The following is a 17290-nucleotide window of genomic DNA, read 5'->3' as shown; positions in this document are numbered from 1 at the left end:
AAGGAACTGTTGGTCAAAATAAGAGTACTTGCTTTATGTAGTCGATACTGATCCTTAGAGTAGCTTTAGGCTAGACAAACCAGATGTCATTTCTAGACAGAAGTGGTTTTCCAAAGACTTTGAAATCACCCAGTAATACTGCTGTTGAGTTCATCAAACTGTTTCTGGTTTTGTACAGGACTGCAGTACTGCTTATGTTGCCCAGGACCTTATTTTGGTAGAAATGACTGTTTTGTCTTTCACAAAATACAGATGATCGCTGTGCTTGTGGACAAGATGATTCGGACACAAATTGTTGACTGTGCTGCAGTAGCAAACTGGATCTTCTCCTCAGAGCTTGCACATGATTTTACTAGGTAACACGTGGATTTGTCTATGAATTAGTATTTTAAGTGAGCGGTTTACAGCTTAATCTCTGAAAAGTAATGCAAGGAAAGGGTATGCTTGACCTTTAGTCTTTTCTACTGAATGCATACTTGATCATTTTTCTGTCTGAGTTGGGATTGTGTTTGTATGACAGGAATCCTTCTAGAATGTCGTTTTGCAGTTAGTCTCTGAACACGTCAAAGTGGAAGGATGCTGGAAAACGTTCCTAGAAAAAGGCCTTACCCTGAGTTGTGTGTTTAGGTTTTACATCTGGGAGATCTTGCATTCCACAATTCGTAAGATGAATAAGCATGTTCTGAAGATTCACAAAGAACTGGAGGACACAAAGGCAAGATTGGCCAGACAACACAAAAGAGTGAGTAGTTTGTTTGGCATTCTTAATTATTTTTTAAGTGAAGTTAGGCAAACCCGCATGCAGTCAAAATGATGCACAGCTGCTTTTAGGGCAGGGCAGAGTAAATATGCCTACCAGGATGCATGTACCTGTACAAACGTGGTCATTCATAGTAGGAAGACAGCAAAACTGGATATGTATTCTCAATCCGTGTTTCTGAAGGTAGCCATAACCTAAGAATTTAATCAAATCTGTAAGGAAATTAATTGTGTCTGTGCTCTGTCCAAGCTTCCTTGCAGAAGTTTCTTTTCCAGTATTAGCATATCTTCCATTTGCGTTCTCATCTGGATTCCATCACCTAACTGGGAGTAAGAGCAGGTAAAAACTACGTATTTACAGTAAGTTCTGTTAAAGAGAACTCTTGTGGCTTCCATGCAGAAGTGCACGGAAACAGCTGTTGGCTATCAAAAAGTTGGCTGTTACTGTTCTTCTGATGGAGGCTGCTGGATTCTGACACTGGCACCTGTCGTCTCCTCTTCCAGGTTACTTTTCTGAGCACTTCTGTGTGACCTAAATTACTGTATGGAACAAACTGATGACCAGACCTCTGTTGTATTCTGTTCTCTGAGGTGGGATAGTAAAACGGGGTGAGAGTTTGCCTGTCTGCCAGCTGCTGGCACGGTGCTGTTGGCTGAGCGTAACGCTTGCTAGTGACAGAAGAAGTCAGTTTGAGAGCTGCAGAGAGCGAGTTTGCTAGTCAAGACTTGGTCTTTGAATGTAATTGCTTGCACAAAGTCTTCAGCTTGTTCCAAAAACGGATTGTTTTTTAAGGAACCCACGCAAGTCACTCATGCTTTCAGAAACATCTGCAGAGAGTCCACTGCCACCTTGCAGTCTGCCTCTGTCCGTTTGTCCCTAGACCCTTTGTCTTGTTCCCCTCACTCCAAGCAACAGCTGTTACAGCTGTCTGCATCCTTGATCGACATTGATCAGCAGTTAATAAATGCCAGTAATTATTGAAGGCCTGGCCGCAGTCATTGATCTTACTGTGAGGCAAAGAGCTTCTCTGGCACGCCGAAACAAATACGTCAGTGTTTTTTGTGTCTCTTCTCATCTCTTGCTACAGCCCTTTATTACTGAATACTTCAAATGAGTATTTTGCCAGGAAGAAGCATTTGTATGCAACAGTGAGTGGTCCTGCAGGCTGGTGCTCTGCTGCATCATCGTTCCTTTTAGAGGAAGTAAACCATCAGATTTTGATGTTCCCAGCATGAAGTGGATTGCCTTACTATGGAGGGAGTCCAAAGCTTCTCTTAGGTTGCACTCAGCATTTTAAGTTCAGGAAACCTTTGTAGATAGGGGGTAAAGGGAGGAAGCGAGGTCCTATAAAAAGAATACACTGAAATTCCCGTTGCTCTGGTCTTTCCGTCTTTTGATGCTGGCATGGAGCTGTTGCTATCTCCTGTTAACTAGTTTCATTTGCTATTTAATGCATAAGGCAAGACAAGTCCCTGCGTTTGTCACAAATTGTATATGCTCCTTTAAGACGTATTTGAAGTTTTTAGCTGCTAATTTGGGGGCATTTTTACATGGAAACAATCAGGGAAGCAACATCTATATTTGAATGTAGTGTAATCTATCAGACTGTGTCCTGTATCCTATTTAATCTTGTCTTAAGGCCTTGCTATCTGAGATTGGAGGTTTGGCACCGTGTTCTTGTGGTTATTTTATCTGCTTATTTTGTGAGGGGAGTTACTGCTTTACTCTGGAGGAGTGAGGTGTTTTGGTTTGTAGGCAGTGAGAAAACTACATCTTTTGGCTTTCGTCCTAGTAAATATTTAAGTTTCCTCTGGCTACTCTGATATCTTCTTCTCAGGCTGTTCCCATACTGGCTTTTTCTTTTCTCTTCCAAATGGATTTTCTGATTGTTCTGAAAGTAGATGCCCTTCAAAATACAAAACTCGGCGAGCTAAAAAGCAGTCTCAGTCTCCTTGCAGCTTTATGCCAGGTGGATCCAGAGGACGCTGACAGTGCCCACGTGTTGCTAGTTAGGCCTGTGTTGTCCCTTGCAGCGAGACAGTGATGATGATGACCGGAGCAGTGACCGGGAGGACGGACCTCTGGAGGAGCAGATAGAGCGCTTGCAGGAGAAGGTTGAGTCAGCACAGAGCGAGCAGAAGAATCTCTTCCTTGTTATATTCCAGGTAATGCTGGGTGAGCTCTCCTCTCTTCAGGCTTTAAAGGTCACTGAATTTACAAGCTTTCACGTCGCTTGTATCTCGGGCATGAGGATATAGGAAAGAGCTGGGGGACTTGCTGTGGCTTTAGAGTTGATCCTGAGTTGATCCTTCGCCCCACAGCAGGCTGCGGCTGAGCAGACAGGACCTCTGTAGTTTCATGCACACAGGAGCAAAATTCTTTGGCTGTGTGGATTCCTGAATGAAAAAATAACTTGGTTTTTTATTTTTCTTTTTGGCTGGCAAAATCCAGCGTCTGTAAAGTGAAACAGTTATTTTCATGTTGTTATTTAAAGTTTCTGTTCTCTAGATGCACTTACGCGAGGTTAGGAGCTGCCTGGTTTGATGACATTGAGTGAATGCGTTTTTTTTCTTCCCTCTTGAAGCGCTTCATTATGTTGTTAACTGAGCACTTAGTGCGCTGCGAGACCGGCGGAATTGATGTATTTACGCCGTGGTACAAGAGCTGCATAGAAAGGCTGCAGCAGATCTTCCTGCAGGTGAGTGCCCTCCCTCTGCTCGGCCCGGAGCTGTGGGCAGGAGCTGGTGTGCTGGTGGCTGCTGAGCACAGCAGTTGTAGTCTCTGTTAAACCAGGTAACTGGGTGACAGTGACAGCAATAGAAAACTGTACCTGCGTGAGCAGAAGGTGCGTGGAAAAGTGGGTGAGTGCAAGGAGCGGTGCTGTAATCCTCCCGCGGGCTGCAGCTTGGTCTGGTCACAGATGTGGCTGCAGATTGAAGCGCTGCCGTGGGTCCGTTATGGTACCTCTGAGCCTTCAGCTCAGTGTCTGGGGCTGAAAAGCCCCCCGAAGTGCAGCGCTTCCTGGCACCGTGTAGCAGCGTGTGCTTTTCCTTTGCCACCAACCCTGCGTCGTGCTTTTCTAGTCAGAGGTGTGCGTGGAAATGGGATGTGCATGGCATCTTCGACGACAGCTTTTCACCAACATAGGTGTCTTTTATCTGCCAGCATCACCAGATAATCCAGCAGTACATGGTGACCTTCGAGAACCTCCTGTTTACAGCTGAGCTGGATCATCACATACTGGCCGTCTTTCAGCAGTTCTGTGCTCTGCAGGCCTGAGGAGAATTCCTGGGTGAAGTCTTGTTTTCAGGACTGTAACAATTATTTTTTTTTTTTAAACTTGACATGGGGATGAAAAAACTTTTTGATTAAAACTGGCTTTCATATGCTCCTACATAAAACAATTCAGTTCTCTAACCAACAGCAGTCTGTAAGCATCCTAAGCCTTACTAGATAGAACTCTTAGGGGATTGACATGAAGTAGTGTGAATTCTTCTAATCTGTTCTTATTTTGGTTTGACTCTTGATTTCATGGTAGTATTTTTCTTTCTCCCTTGTTTATATAAAAATGAAAACCGGGGAAAAATCAATATAGGATTTGTTACCTCTGCCTGGCCCTTAAATCAGAGAAATTGCAGAAATGTGAAGCAGTTTGTAGTGTTTTCTAAGTGTGAAAGGGAATGCACTTTCTAAGTGAGCAGTGTGATAAAGTCTCTAGTCTGGCATAGGAAAAGTGTCTTAATTTGGGGCATGTGAAACAATGCGTTAAGCTTTTAAAGTAGTATAGAGCATACGGATTGAGTATGTTTTTAAAATGTATTGTCTGGTGTCTTATTCCAGTAGCTATAAGCAATCAGTAGAGGAATTTGATGGATAAGCTCTGAAAAATGCAATCCTTTCTACAGTCTGGTCAAAATTACGACCTCTTCTTGCCAGTCGCTTCCACAGATAAATAGGAGCAGCGAGCAACACCTGGAGTGGGACAGATTTTGTGCTTTGGTAACTGCAACGCTGACTGTGTGTTAGGGCTGCCACGCCACCGAACCAGACCTGCAGGCCTGCAGTGCTGCCAGAAATGCTTCTGTTACCCATGGTGGATCAACCAGGTGCCACTGCTTGTCCGGCTTAGCAACAACTGCCCTGTGGTGGCCGTATCTGCTACGGCAGCACGCAGCTCCTGTGTCACCTGAAAGCATTTTGATGCTCACTGAAGAGGTTTCTCGCCAGGAGACACAGACTGGGGAAACACGTAACCTGAAAATAGAGTAGCCTTAGTTTTGAGTTATGCAAATAACATTACTTATAGAAATGCCAAATCAGAGTGGTCTGTGTTATGACAAGCAGTGATGAGTGGCAAAGACACTGCCTTAGGTGCTCAGGTCTGTACTGTACAGTATACTTCCAAGCTGTTTATGTTCTCTTTACTTTGTGGGTGAATGTTTAGAGAATTTCATACCCAGTGCTACAGCTCAAGCTTGAAACTGATGAATTTTAAGTAATTTTGTTCCTGTACAAATTTTTTTTTTCCAGTGTTATGCTCCATAATGCAGTTCATCCCAACATTAATAAATTGACCTCCTAATAAAATGAGGAGAGCAAAGAGGAAATTTTTTGAGTGTCGACGTAAGCTTGTACGTGGCTTCTTGCAGTTGGATGTGTCCTCATAGACTTCAGTTTGTTACTTCTGCTTTCACTGCTTACCCCCTCTGGTTTGACTGAGCCCTCTCTTCTTTAAGGTTTACTGTTATGTGTTATAAATTTGCTTTATGCAGAGAGTTTTGTCAGTCATGCACAGTTCTGCTTCAAATCTTTCTGTTGATGTTCTTGAGCAATTAAATAGTGTTTTTTTTTAAAAGAAACATTTAGCATTGTAGAAGTTTTAATTGGGGTTTGGCTTTTTTCTTCCACTGTCTCAGATGAGTAAGGAGTTCTGGTGTTAACTAATGATGGGGATCTAAAGGACTGTAAATGTGATTTCTGTAGAAGTGACAATGTGGTTACAACGTGCAAACCTGTAACTTGCTCTGAGCCTCGACAACAGTGGTGCTGGGGATCCAGTTGCAAATACTTGCACGTGGACAGCATAATCCTATGGCTTAAAACCAAATTTGCACTTTCACTATGAATGGAGTTCCCGTGATGGGTTTTGACATCTCAGTAGTCTGTTGGAAGCTTCCCCTCTTTCCAAGTCCAGCAGCACTCATCTGTCTTGACTTGGGAAACCGGTTGGTCCATAGGAAGAATGAGATGCTTGTACCAGCAGCTAGCCAGCTTGAGAAACCCGGAGCCACGGAAGCGTGGGGTGGTGAATAGTGTAAAGGTGCTGTAGAAATGTGGTGTGGTTGGAAAAAAATGCACAATTATTAAAGTCAAAAATAAATGAAGGCGAAGCAGGTTACTGCTGTGTTTGTCCTACCTTTGGGGGGGAGCTGCTGAAGCAGAGCAGAGCTGCACGGGTGCGAGAAGCAGACGGTCATGGAGCGCTTCTATTTCCCCTGTGCCGCTGCTGGGACGCTGACAGGCACCTTCCATCTGTGTGCTGCGGGCATCTAACAAACCTACCCTGCGTGCACAGCCAAGTGATGCACGTGTGGGTGCTGCCTGGTGCCAGGAGCGTGCTCACACAGGTTTTCCCTCTCCTTTGCCCCCACACACGTGCTGCTATGGGGCAGGGGGGGCCCCTGGTGTTTGCTGCAGGCTGACTGTCACAGCCTGCAGGGAGGCAGGTTGTTCAGTCATTGCACAGCACCTTTCCTGCCCCAAAGCTGCAGGTGAGGCCTGGGACCCACAGCACACGTAGCTTGATGGGCCTGCCATGTTGAAAGCCTGGAGCCTTCTTCCAAAAGCCTTGCCAGGTCACCTGCCTTCCAGATAACTAACCAACTCTACACACGTTTCCTTTCCCACCGAGGACCCTCTGCCCTCGGTGGTCTGCAGACCATGGGAGAGCTGCTGAGAAGTGAAGGTCTGTCAGCAGAACCACCAGCCTTCCTCCCTGCCCTGTTTCACTGCTGCACAGCCACGGGGGTCCTGGCTCCCCTAATGCCTCACTGGATTTCACGGTGAATAAATACAGAACAGCTGGTAGAAGGCTCCCTCACGGTGGCCATTTCCACATGCGTTCCCTGGTCACTGTGTAAGAGCAGCGAGGAGCTGAAAAACTGAGGAATTTGAACTTGGACCAAAGTCCACCTCTCATGCAAACAAACAACACTCGGCTCAGTTTAGACAGATCTACCCTGGAATGCTTCTCCCCACCAATAGGTTTTTACCAGAAACCACTCACACACACCAGGATGGTAAAGGAAGATACGCTTTTACTGTAAGAGTCATCTTTTTGGTCCAAAACTTGAGAAGAAATCAGTGAAGGATACTTAAGCCTTTATAGTATAGAACATGGCAGCAACCTGACTGTGTCAGCACGGTGCTTTGCTTTAACAATCCCAAAACAGGACACCTCCCTCCATCAAGCTGGAGGTCTCCATCTCCACCCGCAGGGAGAGCCAGCCTGGCAGCACGCTCTGCAACCACCTGGGCAGCGCTTAGGAACTGGCTGCCTGAGACATATGGGAGCTGACATCAGCTAACAGCTGGTGCAAATACAGAGACTTCCTTCAGCTCTGACTGAAGGAAGAGTAGAGGGAAATCTACCTTGTTTAAATTTCATCAGCATGTAAAACGAGGGTAAAACGCCAACTTCTCGTCCCACAAGGCAGCCATTTCCAGCCTGTTAAAAATGGGCATGCTCTCCCCTAAGATGTAGCTGGGAAGCCTAACCTTCTTCTGTACAGAACTGACTGTATTATTCATGGAGCTTGCTAACAGCTTGTTCCCAACTGCCATTTCTTTAATAAAGAATATGATTAAAAATGATGGTAATGAATTTCAACAAACAAATTAGCATTACATCTTTTCGTAAGTTAACTCGTGGCCGCACACCGTACACGTCTTCCTGTACGTTTCTTCATCAACGCTTTCTTCTGGTCCGTATTCATGTTCATGGATACTGGCTGTCTTCTTCCACAAACTACTCCTCACTGCACGGCGAAGCTCTGGCGAGAAATGTTAAGGTTTTCTGAGGGTTCTGAAACTCAACTCAAGCCACCCACCTTCCCGAGGCCTGCACTTTGGCAGTCTGCTCGCTGACTGTCTTCCATGAATGTGAAGGCAAATCTGGTATTGCAGGAACAAGTTTTGATTTGCCTTGCAGCCAACGTAACCTCACCTCGTTTACATGATTTGAAAGGTACCATGAGAATAGCTCACAGGAGCTTTCTATCTGGAGGGAGCACGTGTTGCCCACTGCCTTTTTAAGCGCTGCCCTTCAATGACATCTAGAAAGCTTAGATGGAACCTTCCATAAAAAAGCCTTTTGTAAAGCCACCTCCTGTTCTTTTACAGGACTGGGAAGAGCTTTCCATTCTGCTCAGTGTGTTCTCTGAGCTTCATGCCCTGCAGTGTGAGTTGGGTGTGCAGTTGTGGCAGCGAAGTTGCAAGTGAACCGGGCGCAGACCTGCATGCTGAAAGTGGGTAGCAGGAATATTAAGCAGCAAAGGGTGGTAACGTTTTCAACCAAGTCAGTCAGGGTGCAAGCACTCTCAAGTCAAGGCCTGTCCTTGCCCTGCACTCCACCATCGTGGCTGCAGTCTGCTGCAATTCCCATGCTTGCTCAATCCTATGTTCTGCCTCCTCCGGGCTCAGTGAATGAGAACCTGAAGCTGAGCAGGCATGATGTGGGCAATGCAGACTCTGGCTAAGAAACAAACGTGCAGTTGTAAAAACAGCCAGCATGTCGGAGCTGAAAGCATTGGTCAGAATTACTCCAGCTGAAAACTCTTCTAACTGTTAACTTGGAATAGTAAGGATGATAACCACTAAAAAAACACAGGCTGGGAATGCCTAAGGCACACCGTGCACGATACCAAAGAATTGAAAAAGCTCTGTAACACGCTGTTTGTTGAAGTTCATCTCTGGTCAGCTCTGAGGGCAGACCAGACTGCTCCCAGCTCACTGCCATGGGCCACGATGGACCTCCATTTTGTCATACTGAAAACTGAGCATTTTGGGCAGATGGAGGAACGAACTGACAGAACTGCTTCACGTACCGCATTGTCCAGGTTTACCCATTTACCTTTCACTTTCTTATCAAACTTCTTCTGTTTCATCTTCTCTCTGCTGTCACGGCGCTGCTCCTTTGCTTCTTGCAAGGATTCCTCATTCCCCCACACTTCCAGAGCACGCTTGATTACCTACAGGATGGACACAGATGTGTTTCTTTTTGCCCTGAAATGACAGGAGCATCTGACTCGCGAGCAAACTTTACGCACACCGCCAGTCTCACCATGAATCCTGCCTCTGCCTTGGAAATACTGACTCACAAATCTGCACTTTCCACGGTGCAAGGTGGGCAAGCTCACCCCAATTGAAGCCCAGCTGCAATTCCGTGCGTATTCAAGCAGAGCTGCAGCGTCCTCAGCAAAGCAGCAGACGAGAAGCTGCCGCTCCTGCCACGGGCCATGCAGGACCGTGCTGCACACCGTGCTCTGCACCTCTGCTTGTGCAACACGGGCAGGCACACCTGCGTGCTGGATGCCTCGACAACACTCTCACACGTGGATGTCTGCGTGGGTTTGGACCACACCTCTCTACTTCAACCACAGAGAGAATTTACACAGCTGGACTGAACGTTCCCACCCTTAGCAAACGGTTCAGAAACCCAAACTTAAGTTACAGCTTTGGGTTATTGGCAAAGTCAGGCAGAGGTAAGAAGAGCTGGAAACGTCCCAGGTTTCTCTGTACCTGCAGTTTTAAGTAAAGTTTCATGTCACCCCACCGAGGATTATGAGGGTTTTTCTTCACAATGAATCTAAGCACCGGTTCCCTCTTATCTAAGTCACAGTCTTTCAGAAGATACTCTTCTTTTGCTTCTGTCCTTGTGATGAGCTTATGTTTATCTTCAGCATCTCTGGAAGATATAAAGTAACAATGAGAAAGCTGCCCAGGAAAACCAAGCACTATTTAGTCTCCCAAGTTCCCATCAAGACTGCATGCATTCCTGAAATTCCAGCAGAGCAACAGCCCCCATCCATCCCCTCCGTTTTTATGCATGCAGCTCACGGGGAGTTCCAAGGACCCAGCTGAACTGCAGGACAGGTTTCCCGGGACCGAGTCCCATTTCAGCCAACAGACTCAGCATCTTTTGTCTGAAACCTGAAGGGCTTTCCTCTGTGATTTTTGTTTTCTCACAAGGAACGTAACCCCCGCGCCACGAAATCACAAATTGTTTCGGGCACTTCTCCCAAGCCGGGAGCCATTCAGGGGACAAAAGCACGAGCCCAACACATGGCCGGGAGCTAAGGAGTGTGAGCCAGGCCGACAGGCCGAGTCACAGCCCCGGATCGCGAAGGTGAGCAACGCAGACAGCTTCCCACTGCCAGACAGAGAGCGGCAAGAAAACCAAAACCTGGAAATATTAAAACGTACAGCTTGCAGATGAAAAGCTGTCTGCCCACGGCTGCATTCGTCAATTAAAGGCAAAATAAATAAATAAGTAAAAACAGAACAAAATTCACATTATCCCGTATCCTGAGTTCAGCTGGGATCGCTCGGTACGGAGCAGCTCCGCCGGGCAGGAAGCACCGAAGCCGGCAGCAACGCGGAGCCGCGTGCGCGCCCGCAGCGCCGCGGAACGGAAGGCAGCGCGAGCCCTCCGCCCATCGCAGCTCCCGGACGGCACGGCCCACCGACCGCTTCCCCGCTCCCACGGCTGCACGTGGCTACCTGCCCGCGGAGCTCCCGCAGCCATCTTTTATTCTCCACCCATTCATTGCTGAAACGGTGGTTGGCTGCGTCTCCCCACCCCAGCCATCTCCGCGGCGCTTCCAGCACTTTCTCCGCGCTAAGGGGACGCGATGGGGCTCACCGACCCGTCCCCTACCGCGCCATCCCCACCCCCACCGGCCTCGGGCTCCGCTCCCGGCCTGCCCCGCTCTGCCCTCCCTCCCCCTCCCCGGGCAACGCTCCTTCCCTTCCCCTCCCCATCCCCCGCACCCCACCTTCACGCCGCCATGCGGCACGCACCCCTCCCCCCGCACAGCCGGCGTTACTCAGCGCGCTGCCCGGCTCCCCGCACCCCGCAGTGCCGCACCCGCGGGGCAGCACCGTCACCTCCCCGCTTTCGCAACGCGGGACACAAAGGTCGGCGCTGCACCTCCCGTCTGATGAGTTTTTACGGTTAACTCCGTGCTTCGGACGGAAGGCTACGGTAAAGAAATGAAGGCTCGCCCACTGTCTGCAATACCTGCAATTATCACACGTGGCCCAATCAAAGTGCTGCATTAGGTACGAGTCCATGAATTCTTTGCCACAGTCTCCACAGATGAGATAGTCAAATTCTAGCACGGGCGCTAACAGAAAGAAAGATCTCGTTTTTTTCCTTTTCTTGCCAAGAACTACCGCGTTAAACAGAACGCAAGCGAGTGGTACTGCAAGCAGCTTTACTAACATTTAATAGTATTTCACACGAGTCGTTACACACCGATTCCAGTTCTCTGTAATAAACGGTTTTCCACGAAGATACAATACAGATGCAAAGCCATCGCCATGCGCCCACACCCCGCCCCGGCGCATTTCTACACTTGCTGGAAGTTTCCCTGCACCAAGCGTCAGGTTTCAGCATTCAACAGCACACGCCTCGGTTTCCGTTTAACAATGGCTAAGAAACGAAGCAGGACCCCCCAACCCCCCCCCCCCACCACCACGGTTCCCTCGCGGCGCCTCACGCCCGCTCCCACCGCTCCCTCCCCGCGGCCCACATCGCGACCACGCGGCACGGGGCTGCAGGGAGGGCCCGGGGAAGGGGACGGGTGGGAGGAAGGCGGCGGGGGGCGGCGGGGCAGCAGAGCCGGCACTGAAACGGCCTCAGCTCGGCCGCCCGGCGCCCACCCGACACGCCTGCATCTCCCGAGGGCTCGACGGACGCCCGGGACGGCGGGCACGGATCCGTGTTCGGCCGGCAGCAGCGGGGGTGGATGGCCAGAGAGCTGCTAGGAGTGGAATGGGGATGGAGCTCCACTACAATCCTCTCCCCAAGCCCTCTCAGCACTGCTCCAAGCCCAGGCTCGTTCTGCGCCGGCCGGGTGCTGTCCTCGCCGGGTGCTCAGCGCCGTCCGCTCGTGCTCCGCGTGACACCGACGGGGAACTGCTGGCTACGGGGGAGGTTCGTTTAAAAAGGAAATAAAACCATCCTAGCGGAAAAAAAAAAAAAAAAGAAAAAAAAAAAAAATACAACGCCTTACACGGTTCTCATTCCTAGGCAGCGCTGCAACAGGGTAAGAATATTAATAAAACCTGAAAAAAGAAGGTTAATTCGCGGCGTGCGGTAACGTTCGTCTTTAATAGCGGCCGCGCCGGGAGCGGATCGCGCCCAGCCGACATCCGACCCGGCTCAGCCCGTCCGCATGGCGTGCCCTTACATCACGTTTCGTAATGCACGGCAGCGCTGCCCGGCAGAAAGGCGCTTTATTAGGACAATGACATCATGAATTACACAGCACGAACCGCCCGCTGCAAAGGCATCCCGCGTCCCCACGCCTTTTCTTGGAAAGAAAAAAAAAAGAAAGAAAAGAAAAGAAAGAAAGAAAGAAAGACAAAAAATGAAGTAAGATTTAGAAAAAGGAAAAGAGGAAAAAAAAAACCATCCCGACAGCACGGGGCTGCGCCTTGCCGTACTGAATCCGGCTAACAAAGAGGGACACTGCACCACGACGCTGCGGCTGATCCAGCGCAGAACAAAGCGAGACAAAGGCATTCCCAGAAAAGAAACTGCATCTATTTCGGGATCGCGACGCCTCCATTTGCTGCCGAGGAAAGAATATCGCGACGCAGTATGTCGGCATGCGCCCGCCGCCGCACGCGGGTGGCTCTGCCGGACACGCGGGGCGGATTCGCCGCCGCCATCCCAAAACCAGAATCGCGAAACGAAAGGCAGAAGCGGCTCTTACCGGCAGGGCAGCGCCGTGCCCCACTTTCCCGTTCCGCAGTGCCGGCGGGCGCGGCGCAGCGGTGTGCACGGCGCGGCGCGCCGGGAAGAATGGGGGAGAGGGAGAGCAGGGAGGGAACTAAAAAACCCGGGAAGGGGAAAAAAAAACCGCGGAACCGCCCTGCCCGCGTCCCCCCGCCCCCGCCCCGCGCCGTTACCGGGGGGATGCACGATCCTCTCGGCGGCGCCGCGCTGCTCCTCCTCCTCCTCCTCCTCCTCCAGGAAGAAGCCCCCTCCCGTGTCCACGACCTTGGGGGGGCCCCGCGCCCGCACGCCGCCTGCGGAAGACAAACCGCGCGCCGCGCCGCCTCAGCGCCCGCCGCCGCCGCCGCCAGGGGGCGCCCGAGCGCATCTTGATCTCCACACACCGCCCCCCCCGCGGCGCGGGGAGGCGCGGAGCGCGCGCGCGCGCGCGAAGGCCCCCTCCCCCCACCCGTGGGGGGAGGGGGACCTCGCGCGCGCCCCCCCACGGCCGCTCTCTTTCCCCCCCTCCCGCCACCCCCCCCACCCCCCCCCCCCGTTTCCAACCGCCTTCCGTGCGCGCGCTCCCCCTCCCCCTCCCGCCGCCTCCGCCCGGCGCCCGGCGGCTCCGCGCCCCAACCCCCCCCTCCCCCCCCCACTATCCCCACACCGTCCCCCCAACCTCCCCTCCCCCCGAACCCCGCAGCCCCAAGAGAAGGGCTCGGGGAGCCGCCCGCCGCCATCCGACCTGCGGCGGGGTAAGGTCGGGCCGTCAGCCGCGCCTGCCGCAGCGCCAGCGCCCGCCGCCGGTTCCGCTCCATCCGCGCCAGCGCCGCCGCCGAGACGGACGGCCGTTCGCCCTCCACGCACGCCGCCGCGCCTTCATCCGGGCCGGGGGCCGCGCCCGCCATGGCGGCGGCGGAGCGGAGGAGCCGCGCCGGTCCCCCCCGCTCCAGAGCGCGGCTCGCCCTTCCCTCGCCGAGCCGCCGCCGCACTGCGCCTGCGCAGAGGAGGAGGCGGGGGAGGGAACGAAAGGGGCGAGGCCCGCGCGCATGCGCGCTGCCCTCGCCCCGCCTCGCCGCACAGCCGCCGCGCTGGGGGCGCCGGGAGGAGCGGGGGGGGGCGGGCGGCCCTCCCGGGGCGGGGGCTGCGGCCTGCGTGGCGCCGGGCGCGGGGGCACCGCCCGGCCCGAGGGGCTCCGGCGAGCGGGGGAGGGGAAAGCGCGGCCCGGCGATTTCCGCGAAGGCGTTTGAGCGCCTTGTGCGGCGGCAGCGGCGCCGGCGAAGCGACAGGGTTTAAAAAAAAAAAGAAAAAAAAAAAAGGGGGGGGGGGGGGGGAGAAAGAGAAAAAAACGAAAAAAAAAGGCCGCGAGGCGCAGCGCCGCCGGCGGTGACCCCTTTGTCCTCAGCCCGCCCGGCACCCCGCGTGCCCTGCCCCGAACCGCAGCCACCGCTTCGCCCCGTGCGTGTTTCAAAAGAACGGGAAAAAAAAAAAAAAAAAACCAAAAAAACCCAACGGCCACCACGTTTTCTTGTATCCTCAATAGGAAGCAGCACGTCCTTTTTGCCGAGCGGAGAAATCAGAAATAAAATTAACACTTTAACTTCCGCCCCGCGCCCGCCGCCCCGCACGCCTTCTGTCGCTCCCGCCGTCCTTGAGCGGGACGAGGACGCAGCCCGCCCGCCCCGCACGGCCGCCATTACCTTCACGTCCCGGCCCGACACGTGCGTTCGGCTCCGTCCCGCAGCCGGAATGCGGGAGACAGCCGCGGGACCGGCGCCGCTGCCGCGGACATTTTGTATCGGGACCTTCCCCTCTAAAATGAATCGCCGAGTCATCGCCGGCCGCCTGCGGCACACTGGCTTTTCTGCAGGACGCCGGAAAGTACCGCAATGGGCATGTCTCGGTGCCTCCCAGCCGGGATTCGATAAACTGAGCGCGCGTAAATCGCGGCGCTGCCCCGCAGGAAATGGCCCCGCCGTCAGCGGACGCTGGGGCTGCCCTGTTAGCAGGTATTCTGCAGGTACTCGGTTCAACTGACGGCCGGAAAGCGCCGTGCTGGCTCGGAGATTCGGAAATGGGAGCTCTTTGTTTGGAAAACAACCGCTCGTTTTGAGAACAATCGACCGCGTGTTTGAAAACAGTTCTGCCCGTGCGCGATCCGTGCGGGATTCTTATCTGTTAGTGCCTCCCGCGTTCCATCGGAGAGCCGGGAGAAACGAACTTTGGAGCGCTGCTCTTTGTGTCATCCCCAAGCTGAAGCTGCGTTTGGTACCAGTAAAGGGTTTTTGAGCATAGGAGGATATTGCTGTTATGCAACCAAATCGGCATTAGGATTAGAAGAATCTATAAACAAAAGCAAATTCAGAGGCGAGGCACTTAAACAGAATAGGCCGTGGTCCGCAAAGAGCCATGCAGCGCAGCTGGGGCTCGAGCAAGGGAATGGAGCAACACTCCGTGGGTTTTCCTTTTCCTCGGGATCACCCTGACCAAGCAATCTCAGCAGAATATCTTTCCCAGCTGTCCTTCCTACCAGAGCGTGTATCAAATACGGTCCTCCTGGTTCTCATGGTCAAAAGAAGGCAGTATGTACTCTATTGCTTATGCTCGTTAAATATGCATGCCCTAATGGCTGCGCGTTAGTTAATAACCATACAGTCATCGAATCCTTTAAGTTGGAAGAGACCTCTGAAGGGCATCTCACTTAGTCCAGCTCCCCTGCACTGAACAGGGACGCCCACAGCTCCATCAGTGCTCAGAGCCACATCCCCTGACCTTGGCTGTCTTCGGGGACGCGGCATCCACCACCTCTCTGGACAACCTGTGCCAGTGCCTCACTGCCCTTACTGTCAAAATTCCTTCCTCACATGCAATGTAAATCTCCCCTCTTTCAGTTTGGAACCATTTCCCCCCGTCCTGTCGCAGCAGGCTCTGCTACAGTCTGTCCCCTTCCTTCTTACAGCCACTCTGTACATACCGAGCACTTGCTCTCAGGACTCCTGGAGAACTCTCTTCTCCAGGCTGCACAGCCCCAGCTCTCTCAGCCTCTCTCAGCAGATGAGGCAACCACAGAACGTGGAATATCCCAAGATGGAAGGGACTCACAAAAATCGTTGTCTCCGACTCCTGGTGCCACACAGAACCACCCAGAAATCAAACCATACCAACCTCCAGGTTGAGCACACTTAGGTAGATCTTCAGGTGTGGTATGCCAGGCAGCTCATGGCTGCGATTACTTGGCTGCTGGTAGCCAGTCATGGGTGTCCTTGATCAGCAAGGGAAGGCCTGCATTAACTCATGGCCGTAGAATGGAGCATCAGCAAGCAGCCGAATGCGGGGAAGTGGCTTCACAAATGGCACTTGACAACTCAGCATTTTCTTGGAGGAGAGAAAGGGTGAGCAGTAAGACAGCAGTGCCTGCTGGCAACACAGCCGTTGTGGAGTTGGCATTGCAACCCTTGTCTGCTGGCAATACAACCCTTGTCAAGGACGAGGGTCATCTGTGGAGGGACTGTGGGTGTCTAGGCGGTAAAAAAAGAAGTAAATTTGGGGTACACAAATGATGCACTCGGGGAAACCTAGTCCTAACTGTACGTAAGTGGTGGTGGTGGTGTATCTGAAACTGTTGCTGCCTGTCAGGGGTGAGCATTTTGGTTCGCACAGACCGCATAGCTGCCATCTTCGTACTTGGAAAAACACAGCAAATTGTACAGAAAGAGACAGAGAACAAACCAGGAAGCACAATGATGCTCTGACTGTGAGCACTGCATCCAGTTGTGTTTCCTCCTCCTCAGAAAGGAATAGTGGAGGTGGGGAAGGAAACTGGAAAACAGTGAGAGTGCTGAGCTGCCCAGCACCTCCTCTCCCTAGAAGCAGTTTGGTATGTCTGGGCCCTGCACCCTGAAAATAAATTGCTCAGAAGGGATGTGCCTGAAGCCTGTCTCATCCCAAGGGCTCAAAGAGAACAGATTGGACTGAGTGTCCAAGGACGCGTGGTCTGATGTACGCTGGTAGGAAGCCACATGAGAAGGTCCCTCCTTGCATGGAGCCTTGGGAGCAGTGCACGCCACATCTCTGCTCTGTGCATGGTGCAGATGGAAGATGTTTCTCTGGGGCGTGGGCAAGATTGTCCAAGGAATGGGGAGAGGCCACGTAGTCGGTGAATGAACGCCCTCTGAAGACGCAGCAGTCCCCCTGCTCTGAAAATAGTTGGGGGCCGTGGGAGTGTTGCGGAGGAGGAAGCTCATACTTGCCTCATTTTTCATTTTCCCTCAGTGTTTGCCTGTGCCCGGTGGAGGAAACAGGACCGAGCAGATTTGGTATCCCGGTCAGTGTGCCTCTTCCTCCTATTCTCTGAGAATCACCCTCTGGTGTTATTTACTATCTGGAACCATGTGTGGTGGGATCTCTCAAACCAGCCTCCGTTCGTCTGTACTGGGAGTCACTTGCAGAGCAGCTGCTGCGCTGCGTATTTACATTTTCCCTCACCATGTATTTATTTCTGTGTCCACAAAGTATTAATAGCAATC

The 17290-nt window shown here is 52.1% G+C and overlaps 2 protein-coding genes across 3 annotated transcripts in view; one reads left to right on the top strand and one right to left on the bottom strand.

The window, feature by feature from the left end:
• The window catches only part of NCBP1 (nuclear cap binding protein subunit 1), a 32293-nt gene extending 26684 nt beyond the window's left edge, over positions 1–5609 (top strand). Inside the window, exons 19-24 of one of the 2 annotated variants that reach the window (XM_052701443.1) lie at positions 253–356; positions 628–742; positions 2794–2925; positions 3345–3458; positions 3926–4052; positions 4666–5609. In XM_052701443.1, coding sequence (XP_052557403.1) covers positions 253–356; positions 628–742; positions 2794–2925; positions 3345–3458; positions 3926–4039 — 579 coding nt within the window. In that variant the 3' untranslated portion in view covers positions 4040–4052; positions 4666–5609. Of the gene's footprint in view, positions 1–252; positions 357–627; positions 743–2793; positions 2926–3344; positions 3459–3925 lie in introns of both variants that reach the window. The other variant, XM_052701441.1, reaches the window with a different exon arrangement.
• Positions 5610–7057: 1448 nt separating this feature from the next.
• Positions 7058–14599, bottom strand: XPA (XPA, DNA damage recognition and repair factor). Its single transcript, XM_052701500.1, is given in 8 exon segments — positions 7058–7812; positions 8892–9009; positions 9560–9725; positions 11061–11166; positions 12959–13078; positions 13510–13720; positions 13723–13761; positions 14465–14599. Coding segments are annotated over 8 exon segments (1044 nt in total). The 3' UTR covers positions 7058–7663.
• Between the last annotated feature and the right edge of the window lie 2691 nt (positions 14600–17290).

The sequence above is a fragment of the Tympanuchus pallidicinctus genome, unplaced genomic scaffold (assembly GCF_026119805.1).
Source record: "Tympanuchus pallidicinctus isolate F22 unplaced genomic scaffold, pur_lepc_1.0 scaffold4, whole genome shotgun sequence".
NCBI classification, from domain to species: domain Eukaryota; kingdom Metazoa; phylum Chordata; class Aves; order Galliformes; family Phasianidae; genus Tympanuchus; species Tympanuchus pallidicinctus.
Note: the sequence above shows the minus strand (reverse complement) of the source record. Positions and strands in the feature narration are given on the sequence as shown.